The 18,943-nt window shown below is 38.8% G+C and overlaps 1 protein-coding gene across 1 annotated transcript in view; it reads right to left on the reverse strand.

The window, feature by feature from the left end:
- MEOX2 (mesenchyme homeobox 2) overlaps positions 1–18,943 on the reverse strand; it is an 89,322-nt gene that overhangs the window by 11,790 nt on the left and 58,589 nt on the right. Inside the window, 1 exon segment of the mRNA XM_074195412.1 lies at positions 14,687–14,859. Coding sequence (XP_074051513.1) covers positions 14,687–14,859 — 173 coding nt within the window.

Genomic DNA, 18,943 nt, shown 5'->3' on the forward strand with positions numbered 1-18,943 from the left:
AAGAAAAGGAAGACTAGACCTTTACTGAGTGCCTATTCTATGGCGGTCATTGTGATAAGTATGTCACAAACATTATCTCATGAAAGCTTCATAGGGAAGGAACGCTTTCATTACGATTATTTTTTAATCCCAAATTCCTAGACAATTGCTCCATTTCAGTATTGTTCATTATATTTTAAGCCCAAATTCCTATGACTGAAAATGAACATATTTTGTTATGTCAATTTTGACAGTGGCCTCAGTTTTCCTCATCTACAAAAAGGGGGGGATTAGACCCCACAGTTTCTGAAGTCTCTGACTAGAAACCACACATAGGATATTATCAGACCTGAAGTGGAACAGACCCTCTTTCACATTCGCAAATGTCCATTTTGGAAGCCTTCAAGCACAGGCAGCATGGATGAGCTAGGTTGCAGGATAGAATAAGTTGGCCAATGAGGTTCCTTTGTTATGGAATCTGAACTCTGTGAAACTCTGAGTTTTCATTATCTTCTTGCTATACAGCAGTACCTTCAACTTTTGAGTGATTCCCTTTGAATGGAGAACAACGACAAAACATCTAAAACCGAAGGTCCCCACAGGTACAATGGCATTTTCTTGTGTTCTCTTCTCTCAGAGCTTCTATGCCACTGTGCTCTCTGGTTTCCCTCCCACTATCTGACGACCCTTCAGCCTCTTATACTGGATCTTCATCTGATTACTCCTCTTTTCATAAAGTATACTTGATCACTTGCTAATCTTACCAGTCCCTATGGATTCAATTATCCCTTTTATGTAAATAGTTTCCAGATCTATCTGTTCAACTCTAGCCTCTCTCCTGACTTCCAATCCTGCATCTCCAACTACCTAGAGACATTTCACGCTAGATATGCCACAGATACCATGTAACTCAACACACTGGATTGAATTTCTCATTTTTAATCACCATCCTCTTTCTAACTTCCTTTTTTCTGTTGAAGGCACCGCACTCTTCCCAGTCACTGAGAATAGAAACCTTGTCATCATATTCAACTTTCCAGTCTCTCTTATCCCCCTATATCCATTATTTTACTAACTTTTATCAACTCTACCTTTGCGGTCTCTTCCATATAATTTTCCTTCTCTCCTCTGAAATAGACAATAACACCTGGACTGCTTCAATAGCCTCCAGACCTGTCTACCTGTCTCAAGTCCCAACTTTCCAATACACCCTCCACTCAACTCCACATTGACTGGCCTACAACCAATGCTTGACCATGTTACTCCCCATCTCAATAGACACCAGTGACTTCATAGATTCAAAAGAAAAAATCCTTTGTTTAACTTTCAAAGTCCATTTCAATCTGATCCATATCCAACTTCCAAGTCTTTTTATACTTTTCATCCCTCCATATGAACTACAATTCAATGATACTGGTCACCTTACTGTTCTTGAATCAGACATGTCATGTCCAGACAGAGCATTTTCCTTGATTTTTCCTGTGCCTGAAAGTCTCTCCCTCCTCATTCCCCACATCCCATCCACCCCAGCTTCCTTCAAGTCTTTGCACCAATCCTACCTTCTACAAGAGACCTCTTCCAGAGCCCTATAATGCTAGTGCCTTTCTTCTGAGACTGCCTCCTCTTTATCCGATGTTTGGATTTCTTATATGGACATAGTTGTTTACAAGTCATATCCCCAAGAGAAGGTGATCTCCTTGAGGACTTTCCAGTGCTTAGCTCATGATAAGTATTTTATAAATGTTGGTTGGCTTGACTTGACATAGAAAATGAAGGCTAGAATAAGAAAACAGAAATGAGCTCTGCAGGCAGCTTCAATGGCCATCTGGAGGTCTCCATTTTACAGATGCTGAAAACAGGAGCCCAGGGAGGAAAAGGGACTTTTCCAAAGTCCACCATCCAGCCAAGAGCAGAAACCTCCTGATATGAGACCACTCTAACTAGCCTGTTTTTGCATATCAGCCTAGGATGTCCAAAGATGGATAGCACTATTTTGATTAGAACATCTGCTTATTGGCACAAATACCTACTTCCGTTTCCTTAGTTAATGACTTGTTTTGCATTCATATCTCTCAAGCTGATGACTAGGCTGTTGTTTAAATTAGTTAAGGGACACATGACCCTGTATCGAACATCTCCTTGGGAACCATGCTGCCAAGAGAAACTCATTGTGGATGATTTCTTTACATGATTTATATTGGAAGCAGAAATTACATCACTGCCTTCATATAAATATTAAAGGAGAGGAAAATGTGATACAGTAAATAATCTCCATATCATTGAAATTTACTCTGTTATAGTAAGTCATTTAAAAGACAATGCCTGAATAAAATCTTAATTCCACTGTATAGGGTCCAAATTCTCTTCCTGTCTTTTTGTAAATGGACCCCCTTTCTGGAATGCATTCCTTTTCCTTCAAGACACAGCTCAAGCACCACTACCACCACCACCACTTTGTCTTCCTCCTCCTCTTCCTCTTATTCCTCCTCCTCTTGCTCCTCCCCCTCCTGCTCCTCCTCTTCCTCCTCCTATTACTACTGCTACTTCTGCTGCTGCTATTCTTGCTACTACTTAGAATAACAATAATGACAACAATGATAATATCACGAGTAATAAAATAGCTAGTATTCATGTGGTGCCTACTATTCGCCAAGTCACCGCACCAAGCGCCTTTTAGAAATCATTGGATCTGTTCAACAACATTAGGAAGTAGGTGTTAGAAGTCTAATCAGGAGAGGGAGGGGAGGCTGGGTGGTGCAGTGGATAGGGCACCTGCCCTGGAGTCGGGAGAGCCTGAGTTCAAATCTGGCCTCAGACACTTCAAAATTACCTAGCTGTGTGGCCTTGGGCAAGCCACTTAACTCCATTTGCCTTGGAAAAAAAATCAGGAGAGGTAGATTAAGTGAATAGAGGTTAAGTGACTTCATCAAGGTCACACAGTTAGTAAGAAAAGATCTGAACTCAATCCATCCACCACACCACCTAGTTGCTTTTTCTTTCCTGGTCTCCTCAATCATTAGTGCTTTCCCTTCCAAATGACTTCATCAATTTATTTTAGATTTATGTGTAATGAATTAGATTTAGATTGTATTTCTTTTGATTCACTTTGGAAAATATTTCTAGATTATTCATCATCTCAGGGCAAGGGTGAAGTATATTGAAGACTTGTATTTATTAGTTATCTAATTCTTTCCCATTCCATTGGACTCCTCTGAGAACTTGGCATTGTACTTGCTAGGTCTGGCTGCTTCTGGAGGATGGGGCCTCTCTTTTGCCTCTTTTGGTATCTCCAGCACTTAACACAGATTGAAAGAAAAAACAAAGCCTACTTGAAGTTTCCATTCAAGTGGGAGAGAACAACACAACATGCCCAGGGAGGGGAAGCTGACACCTATGCATTCATGGTGATATACCTATAAACTGTAAGAAAGACAAATGTTTCTGTACAATTAAAAGAAAATCCTCTGACCATCTGCCTCTGTGTTCCTCCTTAGTCACCTGCATCAGCTGGGGTGCTGTGGCTCCTGACATGTGCAAACCAAGCTCACAGCAAAGGAACCTTTACCATTTGATCTTTAGGTCACTTCTTAATGAGTGTAAGCTAAATGAAGATGGGTGTCTCAATGCAGCCAGAGCCATCTCCAGGGCCTCAGTTTACCTTTATTTCCCTAGAAACGGCCTCCTCCTGGGAGGGCTGTGAGTGGAGGAGGGGGAGTTCTCACCCTGCTGATATCATCTAGCAAAGCATCCAAATAAAGGATAAAAGTATTCCAGTCAACAGCAATGAGAAGACTGTAACTGAGTCACTGATCATCCAGGAAGCCCACAAGCATGACGCAGTTGGGGCTCTAGAGACACAAACAGGACAAACAAAAGGGCTCCTGCCTTCACATTCCACAGGTTATCTGACTGCAGCTTCACAATAGCCTGTAATATAGAGACTCTAGGTGTTTGTTCCCTGACAATACACATGAGGAAACTGCAGCCTGGGCCACACAAACAGTAAATAGCTGAGACAAGATTCACATTTAAGCCCTATACTATACTCAGGTCCTGGACTTTTCTTCCTTCAAATATTCTCCTCTAATGAGTGGAGGCAGCTTGGGATGTCTGCTTCAGTAGAGAGAGTTTAAAAGTCTGAATCAAGAAGACCTGAGTTCAAGTTTGGTCTGAGACATTTACTGGCTATATGACTCTGGGCAAGTTAATCCCTGCCTCAGTTTCCTCATCTGTAAAATGGGAATAAGAACAACACTTACTTCTCAGGTTGTTGTGAAGATCAAATCAAATTAAAGGGTTTAGGGCAGTGGCTGGAACATCCTGGGCACCATTTCAATATCATTACGATTACTATTTATTTGACTGACATAGGGAAGTTCCTGGTAAGGAAACTTCTGCCATCAATGCAGGTCAGAACATTTTCTACAACTTAGAGCCTGAAGCAAGTTTTGTAGACCATTGAGAGGTAAAGTCAGTCAATAAATCTGTAGACAAAAGGAAAGGCAAAGAGAGTTCTCCTCTTAGTCATCTAGAAATAGAAGAATTGGAGATAATCAATGAGGGGGAAGAAAAAAAGCCAAAGAATAAGCATTTATAGAGCACCTGCTGTGTACCAGGAACAGGTTAAGTGATTTATAATTATTATCTCATTAGGTCAATAGAGGAAAGTCCTTAGAATTGAAAGGATTGGGGAAGACTTCCTGCAGAAAATGAGTTTAAGCTGACTTGAAGAAAACCAGGGAATGGAAGCCAGGAGGTCAAGATGAAGGAAACATCCCAGGCATGAGGAATAGCTGATGACAATGCCCAGAGCCAAGAGATGGAGGGTCTTGCTTAAGGCACCCATAGACAGATGGTTTAAGTTTCTTCTCAAATCCCAAAATTCATTGTGTTGACAAACTGAGAAGTGATTTTATTCTGGTCCCAAGGGATGTACACTGGGCAAGCATTCATTCATAGGAAGTGGGCAACGCCAGGAGAGCAGAAGGGTGCCAAGGTGAGGAAGCTGATTTAATTTCAAGTTCACTTGATTCCTTTAATAATGCTACGATTCCACCAAGTACAATTGCTCCTTGCCACTCCTCCATTTCTAGTCCATAAGCTGTAATTCCTATCAGATGACGGACTCTTTGCTTTCAGTCTGTCTAGAATTTGTTCTCCTTTGGTCAGTACAACAGGAAAAAAGGAAAGCTAGAATGACTGCTTCCTTCTACTAAAAAGAGATTTCAGGAAGGAATTTGTGACTTTCAGCAAATTCTGGAATGAGGCTTGAAATTAAATTTTCCATTTTTCTTCATTAAATTCTTTTGAAAAAACTTAAGTTCCAAGGGTCACTTCCTCAACTTAAAGGGATGGCTGACTGAGTGAGGAAATGACAGGAAATACATTCCAATTTGAGTAAGTTGGGTCATTCTCTTACACCTGATATTTCATCTGACCTACTATGAGCTGAAATGGCAGCCATGCCTTCCTCTCTGGTGTCTTGACCTCTAGCAAATGGCCCTTTGAGGTGCTAACAGTCCCTAAAGAGGATAGCATAAGGGCCAACAAGTAAATGAGCAAGTAAGTAAATCTAGTTTCTGGATTACTGTTGCACAATTGGTGCTTCTTTTATTTTTATGAGGATTGAGTCTTCTTAGTAGGAGGGAATTGGATATTTTGTGCTACCTTCCACCTTCTATTATTAGGATAGAGAAAGATAATAAAAATGATTATCATCATCCTTGTTCTCATCAATTGGGTTTTTTCCATTCACAAAGCACTTCCCTCCCTTACTGTAACCTGTGACTTGGGTGATAGGAAAAAGGGGAAACTGCCCAAGAATTGCCTAGTGTAAAGGATGAAGTGTGAACATGTCTTAAGGCTGCTGAAATATTGAGTTACATGCAGCCTACTTCAATATTTATGAGTTCCTATATTTAGGAGCAATATATGGAGGCAGAGTATGCGGATCTGGCGCAGACATCACTTTGAGTATTTTGGTGGATTGAGTATAATTGTTCCTGATGAAGTATTGCTATTCATGCCCAGGGATTATTTTAATAGTTTGGGTGTTGTTAAGAAATATTTTTTGAAAAAACCAAGCTAATATTTTCCTTGAATCATGTATTAAAAAAAGATTTACAGCACCTTAAGCAGGTTTCCTTTTTTAACCATGTCTAGGGTTGAAGTTATTTCCTAAGTAGAAAACAGCTCTGATTTTAGAATTGGTCATGAGTAATATACAATCTACATGATATAAATGTGTTTTATTGCTTATTATGATACACAGCGTGTCCCTTAAGGAATAACTGTCCTGCCGTGTGTGTGTTTGCATCAGACCTGTGCACATATATACATATTTGAGATCATAGATGTGTATGACTCTGCATTCATGTGGACCCAGGAAATAAACAAATGGCAGGTTCAGAAAGTAGCTATGCTTTAATATAGACATGCATACATAGTGTGATGAGTCTACTTGGATATATATTGATATTTTTAATCTATGTATGCATACAAATAGGTAAATAGGGACGTGGGATGATAGAAAGACGAGATAGATGAGAGAGATTAGAGAAACGTAAGTGAGTGGACAGATAAACAGAAAAAGCAAAGTAAGGAGACAGCTTCAGATCCTGGATAGAAGGACAGAAATGGAAAGTTAAGAGAGACAAGAAAAAATTAATGGATAGGCACATACCTAGATAGGGAGCTAGGGATTGCTCCTGTAATTTCATTAGTACTGAGAACTCCTCAGTGAGAAATTCTCTCCTCCAATGTAGGTCAGTTCCTTCTCTGAAGCTCATAAAGCGTTGGCTCCAGGAGTGGAATCAAACTCCAATAGAAACTGGAGCCATGAAATGGTGCTTAAAGATCCCTGTGGCCACATATTGACTTAGAAAGTGACAATCTAATATTATCTGTGTTCTGTTGAATTTTGGTTTATTTTCTTAAATTTTTTCCCAATTACATTTTAATCTGTTTCAGCTACTCTGGGGAGTGTTGTGGGCATGTTTGACAGCTCTGGTCTAGAGTGCTCAGAGTTGAGAGGAGTTGGTCAAAGTCACATTCCTATATAAGCACACAAGGTATACATATATATATATATATAGATAGATATAGATATAGATATAGATATAGATATAGATATAGATATAGATAGCTATATGTATATTCATGAATGAATAGGTACAGATGAGGTTTTGGTCCACATTTGTATAGAAGCAGCACATCTATACACAAACATTATTTGCCTATATCACATATGCATAGTCTGTATGTAAAGACATACTTTAATGCATATTTTTGTCCCAAAATTGTCTCTGTTGCCATTTGTAAATTTCCTCAATGTCTCCCTTGCCAACACTGTATGAATGACAGCACAGTCTCATGGAACAGGAGTCTAAGGCAAAAAGGGAAAACTGGGTTTGGCTTTCAGAGCAGATAACTCTTTCCTTGCAATGGCACTCTCAATAGTTTGATGATATAACACTAGGTTGGTGTGTGTGTGTGTGTGTGTGTGTGTGTGTTGCAAAATAGTATTAAAAGTCACTGTGGTTTAATACATGTAAAGTACCAGACTTGGGGCCTGAAGTCTTGGGTTTAAATCCTGCCTCTTATGCCTCAATAAGTGACCCTGGGAGAGATGCTTACCTTTCTGAGGCCTCAGCTTCCTCAGCTGTAACAACAGAGACAACAAGGTCCATTTCTATCTGAGGTCTTTGATGACCCTAAAGTCACTATGTCTCACTTCTAACTTTATACCCATGAACCTACTCACAGTCTAAGCTATAAATTCAATTCCATTTCACAAACTTTCACCATGTACCTAGTATTGGTTATATCTGATCAAGAAAAGGAACCTTCCCTGATTAAGGGCTCAGAGCACATGGCCACATGACTTTAAGGCCCTTCAAACAAGAGCATTTATTCCACAGTGCACTCAAAACTACTGTCTATTTGAGACAAAAAAAAAAGAATCATTCCATAACAGCCATCAAAAAACAGAAGACTGTTTTGCCAACAGTTGGCTTAAAACCACATGGTGATTTATGAGGAAACAATACAATCTAAGCCTTCTCATTTCCATTAATGTAATATGATCTGACTAGGTGGGATTTTTCCAATTTTGTTGGCAGAGGTTGCATGCCATGGCTCTGTTTATTCCGGTAACCCAAGCTGGTTTATGAGATTGCCAAGTTGCGCCTTTAATTAGCTTGGTGAGAAAAAGAAAAAAAAAGAGATCTTGTGCAGTGGAAAGACCTTTCATCCTTTCTATATTAGGCATTTCTCTCCTATAAAATTGGCCCTTGGCCACCTCTATTACCCTGATGCAGCTGCTTCTTCTTTTCAGCCCACAGGAAGATGTGATGACTCGGTGAGTATGTTTCTTATGCATCTGGACAGCCTCTAAACCAAGAGTGAGTTTGCCAACCTCATACATAGCCCACATAGTGGACCCAAAGACCAGCTGCTCCAAAGTGCTCTAAAGTCAGCTGCCAATACATGAAGAGATGTGTCTAAAATGGGAATGTAAGAATGGATCATGGGGGAAAGGAATTGGAATTGCAGGAACCCTCCTCTGCTCAGAGCAATAGGGTGAGGCTGAACATCTGCAAGATGCTATATTTGATACTAAAGTCTCTTTCTTTACATACCAAAAACTCTTCTCTAAGGCCTGTGAGTTAAGCTGGAATGACCCATAAATATGAGGGGTTTGTCCAGTTGGGGCCCAAGGGGTTGGTTTTTCTTACTGATTCAGTGAGCTCTCCTAGCCATGATGTGCCTGGGACATATTAGGCTGCAGAGAGGGGGGGAGACAGGGAGGAAGAAGAAGGAAGAAGAAGAAGGAGGAGGAGAAGTAGAAGAAGGAGGAGAAGGAGAAGGAGAAGGAGAAGGAGAAGGAGAAGGAGAAGGAGAAGGAGAAGGAGAAGGAGAAGGAGAAGGAGAAGGAGAAGGAGAAGGAGAAGGAGAAGGAGAAGGAGAAGGAGAAGGAGAAGGAGAAGGAGAAGGAGAAGGAGAAGGAGAGGGAGAGGGAGAAGGAGAAGGAGAAGGAGAAGGAGGAGGAGGAGGAGGAAAAGAAGGAAGAAGAAAAAAAAGATGATGAAGAAAAAAGGAAGAAGAAAAAGAAGAAAGAATACTAACAAGAAAAAGAACCAGAATGAAAAGAACAAGAACAAGAAGAGCATCAAGTCCAAGAACAAGATGATGATATTGCAGAAGATGAAGGAGGAGGAAGAAGAGGAAGAGGAGAAGGGATGGATGAAAGGAATGAAGGAAGAAAGGGAACAATGTAGATGGCAGACTGGTAGCTAAATGATCGAGGAGTGAGTGCATAAATACAAATATTTCTCAGGTATTTTTTCTAAGTGCTGAAGATACAAATACCATCCAACAAGATGACCTTTGCCCTCAAGTGCCTGAAATTCTAACGAGGAAAGACAGCATAAAACTGATATGGAAAAGGAATTAGCAGGAGAAACAAATAGGTCAGCCTAGTGAAGAGATGGCAAAGACATTGCATGGGGACCTGAATCCAGAGGTTGTAAGTCAAAGATATGGATACCTTAAGATCCCAGTGCATTAAAGTCCAACTGGGAGAGGAGGATGGACATGTTGACTAGAGAATAAAAGGCATGGTAGCCACCATTTACATTGGCCAATTGGCATCTTGATGACTTCTGTTCAATTAAAAATTGCCTACTCTGTCCCGGGCATTCTATTAGGAACATGTGAGATCACTTGATTCCTATGTCTGCCAGCCCCAGCAGGGAGCAGGGGAAAACCTTAGATGGTCTCAACTGAGAATCTAGATCTTAAAGACTTCTCCTTGAGCCCAGGCTGAGTCGAGGCTATAAAGATTAAAGTATATTTAGATGCCACATCTTAGAATTCCTTCATTATACAGATGAGGTAACTGAGACACGGAAGTTAGGTGACTTGTCAAGATTATGCTGATATGAGGTGACAGAACAGAGATTTTCAGTGGCCGGTCCATGACATTATACCCTCAGAGCTTCCATTTTCTCTTTATGTGAAATTATATTGAAGGATGAAAGGAAAGATAAATAATATTTGGGAGTGGAAGGGAGAAGAGAAGAATTTCAGGAAGAAAAAGTCAACTAGTTTCTTTTTAGGTGCTCAATCCCCGCCCCTTCCTCACAGACACCTTTCTTAATGGATAATCCAATGTCCCAGGCACACCATGGCTAGGACTGGTCACTAAATCTAAGAGATGAAGTTGACAATGATTAAGAAAGAAGATGAGACCATTTCTTATTAAAGCAAGCGGTAGGGAAGATAAACAAGTCCAAACTGACTTCACAAACCTCAGACAAGCATCTCCAGGGCTGTTTCAAAAAAGTAAAGTCTCGTTTTTGCCAAGAAGTAGGAAAGGTCTCAATCTCTACAGATAACTTCAGGCTTTCCTTAGTCATGTAAGCTCAGGACTCTAACTCTGCTTCTGGCAAAGAGCCCAGGGCTAGCATCTTATCATCCTTACATTTGGACAGAGGCATGACCGAAATTTGTTATTTCCCCCATGTGTGACATAAAACATGGTCATACTTTCTGTGAAAATAAATGCCTTCATACCAGGCCCTTGATGTGCATTTCCCCTCTCTTTTTTTCCCTCTCACATAAAAATAAAAATAAACAGATGCAGACAGATGCCCAATACAGAAAAGAATGATTTTCGATCTGCTGAGCACCAAATACCCATATGGCCTGGTATCTAATATGGTAGAAGAAAATGGATTTACAAAAATAGAAGGAAAAAATATCCTTCATATCTTCCATCATTGTATGGTACCTGAGAATGGTACCTGTCTATAATTTATGATCTTAGAGAAGAAAAATCCAGTGTTTTGTCTGTGATATAGTTGGTATTATAGGTGTAAGAACCAAGTGTGGTGGTCTACTCACTTCAGCACGCTGACTCAGGGATGTCTTAGACACTCCTCATAATCAATAAGCCAAGATATGAAATAAAGAGCTCTAAAACTTTGTAAACTCTAGACAATCAACAAATATTACTGAGTACTTCCTGCATGCTGGGCCCTGGACTAAGTGCTAGAGAGAAAGATAAAAAGAATGAAAACCAAAAACCATCCTTGCTGGCAAAAAAGCTTGCAACTATCTCCATTCACCTGCATACATTGTGTATGTGTGTTGGGGGGGCACACACAAATAATATATGCATATTCTATATGTATCTAAATCTACATAATCCCTATATCTATATCTATATATCTATATCTACATCTATATATATACATATATATGGGTTCATATGTATAAATATATATATGCAATTAGCCAATAAACAGTTATTGTATCCATTTGGTTCCAAGCAATGGGGATAAACACATTTCCTATTATTTAAATACAAGGTAATTGAGAAATGAGGATGAGGGATGAGGGAAGATTTCATGCAGAAAGTAGCTGAGGAAGAGAAGGGCTCTTTGAGGTGGAGATAAGGAGATGGTTACATTTGGGACATGTGAGACAGTCATCATTGCAAAGCCTAAAGTTGGGAGATACAGGCACCGAATGGTCAGTTTGGCTGGATCACTGGCTAGAGAAGGAAGAATAATGTCCAAAGATGTTATGAAGGTAGTTTGAGGACAGGTAGGGTGGGCCAATCATTATTTTAGCAACAGTAGTTAACAGTAATGAAGAATAAACTGTTGATAAACAAAGCTACAAAAATATGGTCTCCAATGTGGATCTTTGAGTGGAAACCCAGAAGATCATGAGAGAAAAGGAGATAATGATATTTATCATATAGAAGGACTGGTTCTTCTAGGATGGGTGTGTCTGTGTGTGTGTGTGTGTGTGTGTCTACCTCCTTCCAGTGTACAAGAACCTTTTCACTGAAAAATGCATGTGAGAGTTCAGTCTTATAGGAAAAAAGCAAAGACAAGATCAAATATAGGATAGGAACATTCTTAGGGTGAGTAAAATGGCAAAAGCAGATGGTACAAAGTGAAAAAAACATATCTAACTCTTATTCTGCATCTGTCTTATCTTTTGAGATAAATGATCATAGACCTGGAAAGATCAGAACACAAAATGGAAAATTGGAAGACACCATCCAGGCTGGAAAGAGAAATAGAAAAAGAATATGAACTGCTCTTGAGGAGTGAATGGGTTATACTTTTCTGCTTTTAGAATGGAATAGAGGCCAGCACAAAAGAGGGCACATGGGAGGTGAAAGTTCCACTGTTCTCTTCCCCCATCAGACCTAATCCGCTGTATCATGTTCAGCTCTGTGAGCCTCATTTTGGTAAGAATATTAATAGATTGAGAATGTCCAAAGGGTAACAAGTAACCAAGATGATGAAGGAGCTTGAGATCACACCCCATGCAGAACAACTGAATGCATGGTCAACCTGGGCATATTTCAGAACTGGTTGGTTTTCTGGCATCTGGGAAGAGAGAGTTTTAGGGTTTTAGGGATGGACAAAAAGTAATAATTGTTTCTAAGTATCACTATGAGGTGAAAACCACATGTATAAAAGAAACACAATGACTTTGAAGACCTTATAACATAAAATTAAATATTAATAAAAGATCCTGAAAAATGATTAGAAATAGCCAGACCACATTTTACTGTCAATTCTTCCTAGTAAGAACAAAGGTTTATAACAATTATCTGCTGATTAGTCATAATACTACAAGGGAGCAGCATAATTTAAATATATAAAATACTTTAAAGAGTCAATGATTATCAAATTATGCTTTGTTCTGAAATTTATTTTAAATGCATTTGAACTTCTTAGAAGTATGGGTCTTTCTTACATTTACCTTCCATTATCTGGTTTACTCACATCCTCCCTTGTGGCATAGAAGCCTTCATGACTATTTTAAAAGGAAGACACTGAGATTCAAATGGATGGTTGCTCTTTGGCAAGCTGGCTGTGCCTATCCCAGTTCAATATATCTATCAGGCTACTTCCAACCCCAAGCAAGACCTAACTTTGGAGAGGAGAGCTGGGAAATTCTTTCATTTCCCCATTCTGCTTCCCAACCCAGTTCCCTACCACATTGCACGTTATGCTGAGAACACACTGTTCTCTCAGAATTTGCCAAATGTATCCTGGAGCAAAGGCTGTCATTCGATGTTTGGACTTAAAAAGAGATTCTGAATTACAGTGAACAGAGAAAACTGGTATTCCAAGCTACAGTAGGTTGGCAAAGCCAAATTTGAAAATGAGGCTTGCAAGTTAACCCGAAACACGGTTGACCTCTCACTGACTCCTCTTCATACTCTCCATCCTACTTGGTTCTCTTTCCTCATAGATCCAATGCCACTCTATCATCTCTGCTCTGTAGATGACTTCATCTCCTTCCTCCAGGAAGATCAAGGCCTTAACTCAAGATTGTATTTCAACCTCAAAATCTCATAATCTGTTTCTGCACATCACCTAAATTCTTAACTAATTTTTTAACTTTCTCATGGATTTCTGTGGTAATTTAGTAAAGCCATGGAACCAATCTCTATTTTTTAAATGGTGAAAATACAGTATATACATATATATATATATATATATATATTTATATATATAATGTATTTCTTCTCCATTGAATGTTGCCTTCCCCCCACTTCCTTCCCATGTATGTCTCAGGTTTTCTATATAAAAAAGTTAAAGTTAAATATAAGAAAACATAACTTGACTATATCATCTTTCAAACTCTTCATTAATATATCTCCAATTAGAGAGTGCCCTAATAGTATTTATACATTCATCACCCACTCACTCTCTCTTTCACATATCTGAAAATAGGTTACTGTCTCAGCGTGCATCCAAAAACTCTTGTCACTCGCAAAATGATGTAAAGTGATGTGAAATGATGCATCTGAATAATTCAGGGCATCACACACAAACTTCAATGAATTGATGCAAATGGACAGAGCAGGAAAAGAAACCCAAAATGCAGGAAGAACCAGGGGAAACAATGTATTTAATGTCTATAGCAATCTAAGTGGGAAGACTATCTCCTCTAGAAAGAAGGAAAAAATAGAAACTTTATATTATGAAATTCTAATAAACAAGCCCGATCCAGTAGAAAAAAAATACATTTCCCCACCTCCCTTTCTTGTAGAAGGGGTGCTAAGGAAATATATTTACATCGTAAATATTTTCTGAATTTGATAGTGTTGGCTTGTTTTATTGAGGAGCTCTCTCTCTCTCTCTCTCTCTCTCTCTCTCTCTCTCTCTCTCTCTCTCTCCCTCTCTGTCTGTCTCTCTCATATTCTTTATTATGAGAGTTGGCACCCTAGGGAAAGGGAAAAAGAGGGGGAAAGGATAGTAAAAGGTAAAAAATAATACATCAATAAAACAAATTTAAATGATATAAAATATTATTTCACAACAGTCTGATACTATATGATGCTGGATTTTACATTCCTCAACATTAAAAACAATTTGAAAATCCTTATAATTTCTGAGAAAGTATACTTCTTTTATTTATTCACTGGCTAGCCAAGAATGGTCCATGTTAGTTAAACTTTACAGTGCCTCTCCAGAGATGAATCTTCAGTCACAATAACTTCTCATTTTCTCACTTAAAAGTGTCCCCTAGATTCTACTCAAAGACTTGTTCAAAGACTCATTGAGAATAGAGGAAAATAGGAAATTTCCAAAATGATCATATCTCATATTCTAATATTGCGTCATAGTTTCCCAATTAAAAGCTAATTGACCTCTAGCATCATTCTCACCTGTCTTTCTGTGAGATCCAAGTTCACTGCAATTTCATATCGCCTCAGCCTGGTCAGGTAGTTATGATGGGCAAATTCTGCCTCCAACTCCCGGATCTGCTCCTTAGTGAAGGCTGTTCTTTCCTTTCTGGGCTTACTATTTACTTCTGACTTGTAATTTCCTTCCTGGGAGTCTGAAAGACAGAGCAGATTATATGCAACATTATTAAACTATTGGTATTAAAGGTATTGGCTGATGTACCCTCCCTCTTTGCTAGTGGAAAAGAAAAATTAGATTGGTTGCAGAATCAATGATTGTCCTACTCTGGACTATCGATGCCCTCTTCACCAACCAAGTTCAAATCATGTCGCACATTAAAAAAATACAGAATAAAAACAACTTTTAGCAAGACTCACAGACTATTCATATCTGCCACATTCCCAGAGTTGAGTGGGTGAGATCTACCTAGAGGCTTGTGTCAAACTCCTAATAGCCTCCCTCACCAGTCAGCAACTTTGAGGCAAACCAGCCAAGCTATAAGGATCAGCCATTACCCATGAAAATTTGATCCCAATTTGGTTTTAAATGTAAAAAAAAAAACGAAAAAGAAAAACTTTTATTCTAAATGTCAATGTGGCCTCTTCATTGGTTGAGGCAAAATCATTTAGGAACAAAGAGAGAAGAATGCAGAAAGATTCCTTTTGTATGGGGGGAATTCTGGAGAATACAGTGAAACACTCAAAGTCACATAAATGGAAAAAACTGCTGAACATAATTGCAAAGAGATGAACAGATGGAACTTTTTTAAGGTGCTTTAAACCAAGGCTTAGGGTCATTTGGGTCACATAGTAGACAGTTTTTGGTTTAGAAATCAGAGAGACATCTGAGTTTCAATCTAGCCTCAAACACTTGTTAAACTATGTGATGCTCAAAATTTTTAGTCTTGGGTTCAAAGATCATTGCAGTTTGTGATCACAGTCATGAAATTAAAGGATTCTTTTTTCTTGAAAGGAAAGCTTTGGCAAATATGAACGACATACTAAAAACAGAGACATTAGTGTTATGAAAGCCCTAAAACTGAGCTCAAAGGCAAAAGGAAAGAGGGACAGCAGAGGATGAGATGAATGAATGGTGTCATAGAAACAACAATCATGGACTTGGAGAGACTTGGAGATATAATAGAGGTTAGAAGTGCCTGGTGTCTATGGGGTCATGTAGAGTCAGACACAACTGAACTATTAAAGGATGACAAACCAAGACTTGAAGGTCAATTCTGTTGAACAGAGGGGAACTTTTCTTCCTCAAAGTTGCAGTAAAAATTTTCTTTTGTTGTTGTCAGTTTGGGTTTGTCATTTCATTGTATAAGAAATTTCTGGTGAGGGAATTTCCTCCACCAGTATAGTTTAGCATCTCCTTTGCAATTTCTATTTCTTGGGAGTTGCATTGAGTAGTTAAGCAATTTGCCTAGAGTTAAACAGACAGGACCAGACCAGAGAGGCAGTGTCATATCTTTGATACAACAAAGGAGACTGAATGTGGATGTCAAGATTCAGACTGTATAACAATGGGTAAGTCACTCCACCTTCTTAGATGCAATTTCTTCACCTGAAGGGATAAGAAGTGATAATCTCTAAGGTTCCTTACAACACTAAATCCACAATCCCATGATCCTTATTCACAATGAACTACCTAAGAGCATTTTTTTCATTTTTTCCAACAACCCTGGGGTGTGATAGCATCAAGTCCATGTACAAAGGGCAACTTGTCAAAATTCAGAAGGACCATTATTCAATTAGATGCATGTCAGAATATGTTTCTCCAAAATTTCCCTATAATAAAAATTCTCCAGATAATTGCTTCATTTTCCTACCTGTGTATATACTTGCACTCAGAATCAAGCATTAAGAAATGGTACTTTTCTCTGACCACATCTAATTACATTTGTTAGACGTATTATCATGTTTTCTTGTAGGGCACAAAACTGAAGGCTATTTATCAACATTCATTTCCTTTTTGCTATGATCAAAGAATTCCTTGAGAAGTAGCCAACCCATTTTTGATGAACTTTTCCACAGTTAGACTGTCCTTTTTACACATTGTATGCATTAAGAGCAACATTGTGTGATGATCCATGATGATGGACTTAGCTCCTCTCAACAGTTTGGTGATCAAGGACAATTCTAAAAGACTTGTGGTGGAAAATGCCATCCACATCCAGCAAAAAAAAAAATCTCTGGAGTTTGAATGCAGACCAACAGATATTATTTTCATTTTTTAAAATTTGTTTTATTTTTTAACTTTTTCATCATTCCCCCCTTTAGTTCTGATTCTTTCATGACATGAATAATATGGAAATATATTAAATATGATTGTACATAGAGAACCTATGTAAGAATTATTTGCTGTCATGGGGAGAGGGGAGAGAAGGAAGGGAAAGCCAGTATATTAATCAAAATATACTTGATTGGAAATATGTAATGGGTAGGAATCTACTCCAGAATGTTTCCAGTGATGACCTGTGTTTGAGAAACAGTATAAGAGTTATCACTGAGAAAATGTGAAAAGGAGAAAGATGGGCTGACCCTTATTATATGAGTGAGAAACAAAGATGAAGAGTTCAAGTCTTCCATTGGTACCCAGAAAGTACAGAGACCCTAAGTATCTTAGAGGGAATCCTTTCTGAAAGACCATGAAAACATTAGATAAAAAAAGCAGTAATGGTATGTGGTCTTCAACCATAGAGAGAAAAAGCACATTATAAAAAGGGTCATAGATTCTGGCCTCTATTTGGTATAGTGGATAGAGCACAGACCTGGAGTAAGAAAGATCTTCCTGCAAATGTTGCCTCACATGCTTGCTAGCATTATTACCTTGGACAAGTCTCTTAACCATTGGCTTTCAATTATATAAAATTGGGATAATAATAATGAACTCTAAGGGCTATTGTGAGGAAGAAATGAACTAATTTTTATGAAGCGTGTCACATGAATTCTGGCCAGCTGGAAGATGCTCTATAAATACTACTACTGATGTTTTCATTGGTGTTGCTATAGCCCTAAAGCACAGGACTGTTAGACAGACCCCAACTCAGATTCACTTTGTGAGCAAATTGGTGTAGTTTTACTCATCCTTCACTAGTCTTTGTGGCCTTCCCCTAAACTCGTTTGACTCCATTTTGTATTCATGACATCTAAACTTATTTAGATATGGCCATGCTGCCCCTGCGTTTGCAGGGGCAGTTGTTTGAGGGCAAGGTTTGTTTGATTTGTGGACTTTTTTCCCCGGGGTCCACTATTCTACAATGTGTAGTGTAGACAATAAAAACTTGTTCATTGCTCAATTTTCCAGTGTATCCACAGTGTTGAACACAATGGCTGGTACATTGTAAGCATTTAATAAAGGCTTGCAGATTGAATGATCGATGAACATTGTTTTCTTCCAAATGACGATTTTAAGTCCAAAGATGTGGAAATACTTGGAATATATATATAGATATATAGATATATATAGATATATATATAATAAATCTCAAATATTTTGGATATGTTCTCCTTTCCCTGCTGACGTATAGCCTGTTAGAAGTTATCATGGACTGACTCGGGGCTAGGTCATGGTTATATTCTGGACTGGTTCATAATTATATCAATTCCTCTGACTCATGATTAACAGGATTGGAAGCTGACTCAAGCAATGCGTTCTGGAGCCAACAAGAGCAAGAGTCGATTTTCATCAATAGCCACTCTAACAAATCACAGAATGTGTTTTCCTGACAGGTATACAAGCTATATCCAGAATTCTGTATAAATCACAAACTGCAGTTATAGGCTCATCACTAACACATATGTTTATGGGCTCCATGCCTTGACAGAGTCCAGGCAGCTACAGTAATCTAGAGAAGTAGTGGCTATGGATCACGCATCTACTGATTGGCATCTTCCATCCCTTGGGGGAAGACTCATGTCCATTATGTAAAAGCAGGAATTAGGAGGAGACAGAGCCTGGATCTAGACAACATAAAGTCATCTGGCATCATCCAGATGTTTTATCTATGTTATTATTAGATGATGATCAATATTCAGGTATCTCAAAACCTCCAGATGTTCTAACATAATGTAGGCAAAACTCCCCAGTGAGTGGCTGCATTGTTCACTTTTCAGCTAAGAGCTTAGGATCTCATAGGATCTTGCATAGCTCATATTCATGCTCAGAAAAGACCTCTCACACCCGGCTCCCAGCACGTACACTTCTGATGCCAAACTGGACGAAAGCCCTGTCCC

Source organism: Macrotis lagotis, chromosome 7 (genome assembly GCF_037893015.1).
Source record: "Macrotis lagotis isolate mMagLag1 chromosome 7, bilby.v1.9.chrom.fasta, whole genome shotgun sequence".
NCBI classification, from domain to species: domain Eukaryota; kingdom Metazoa; phylum Chordata; class Mammalia; order Peramelemorphia; family Peramelidae; genus Macrotis; species Macrotis lagotis.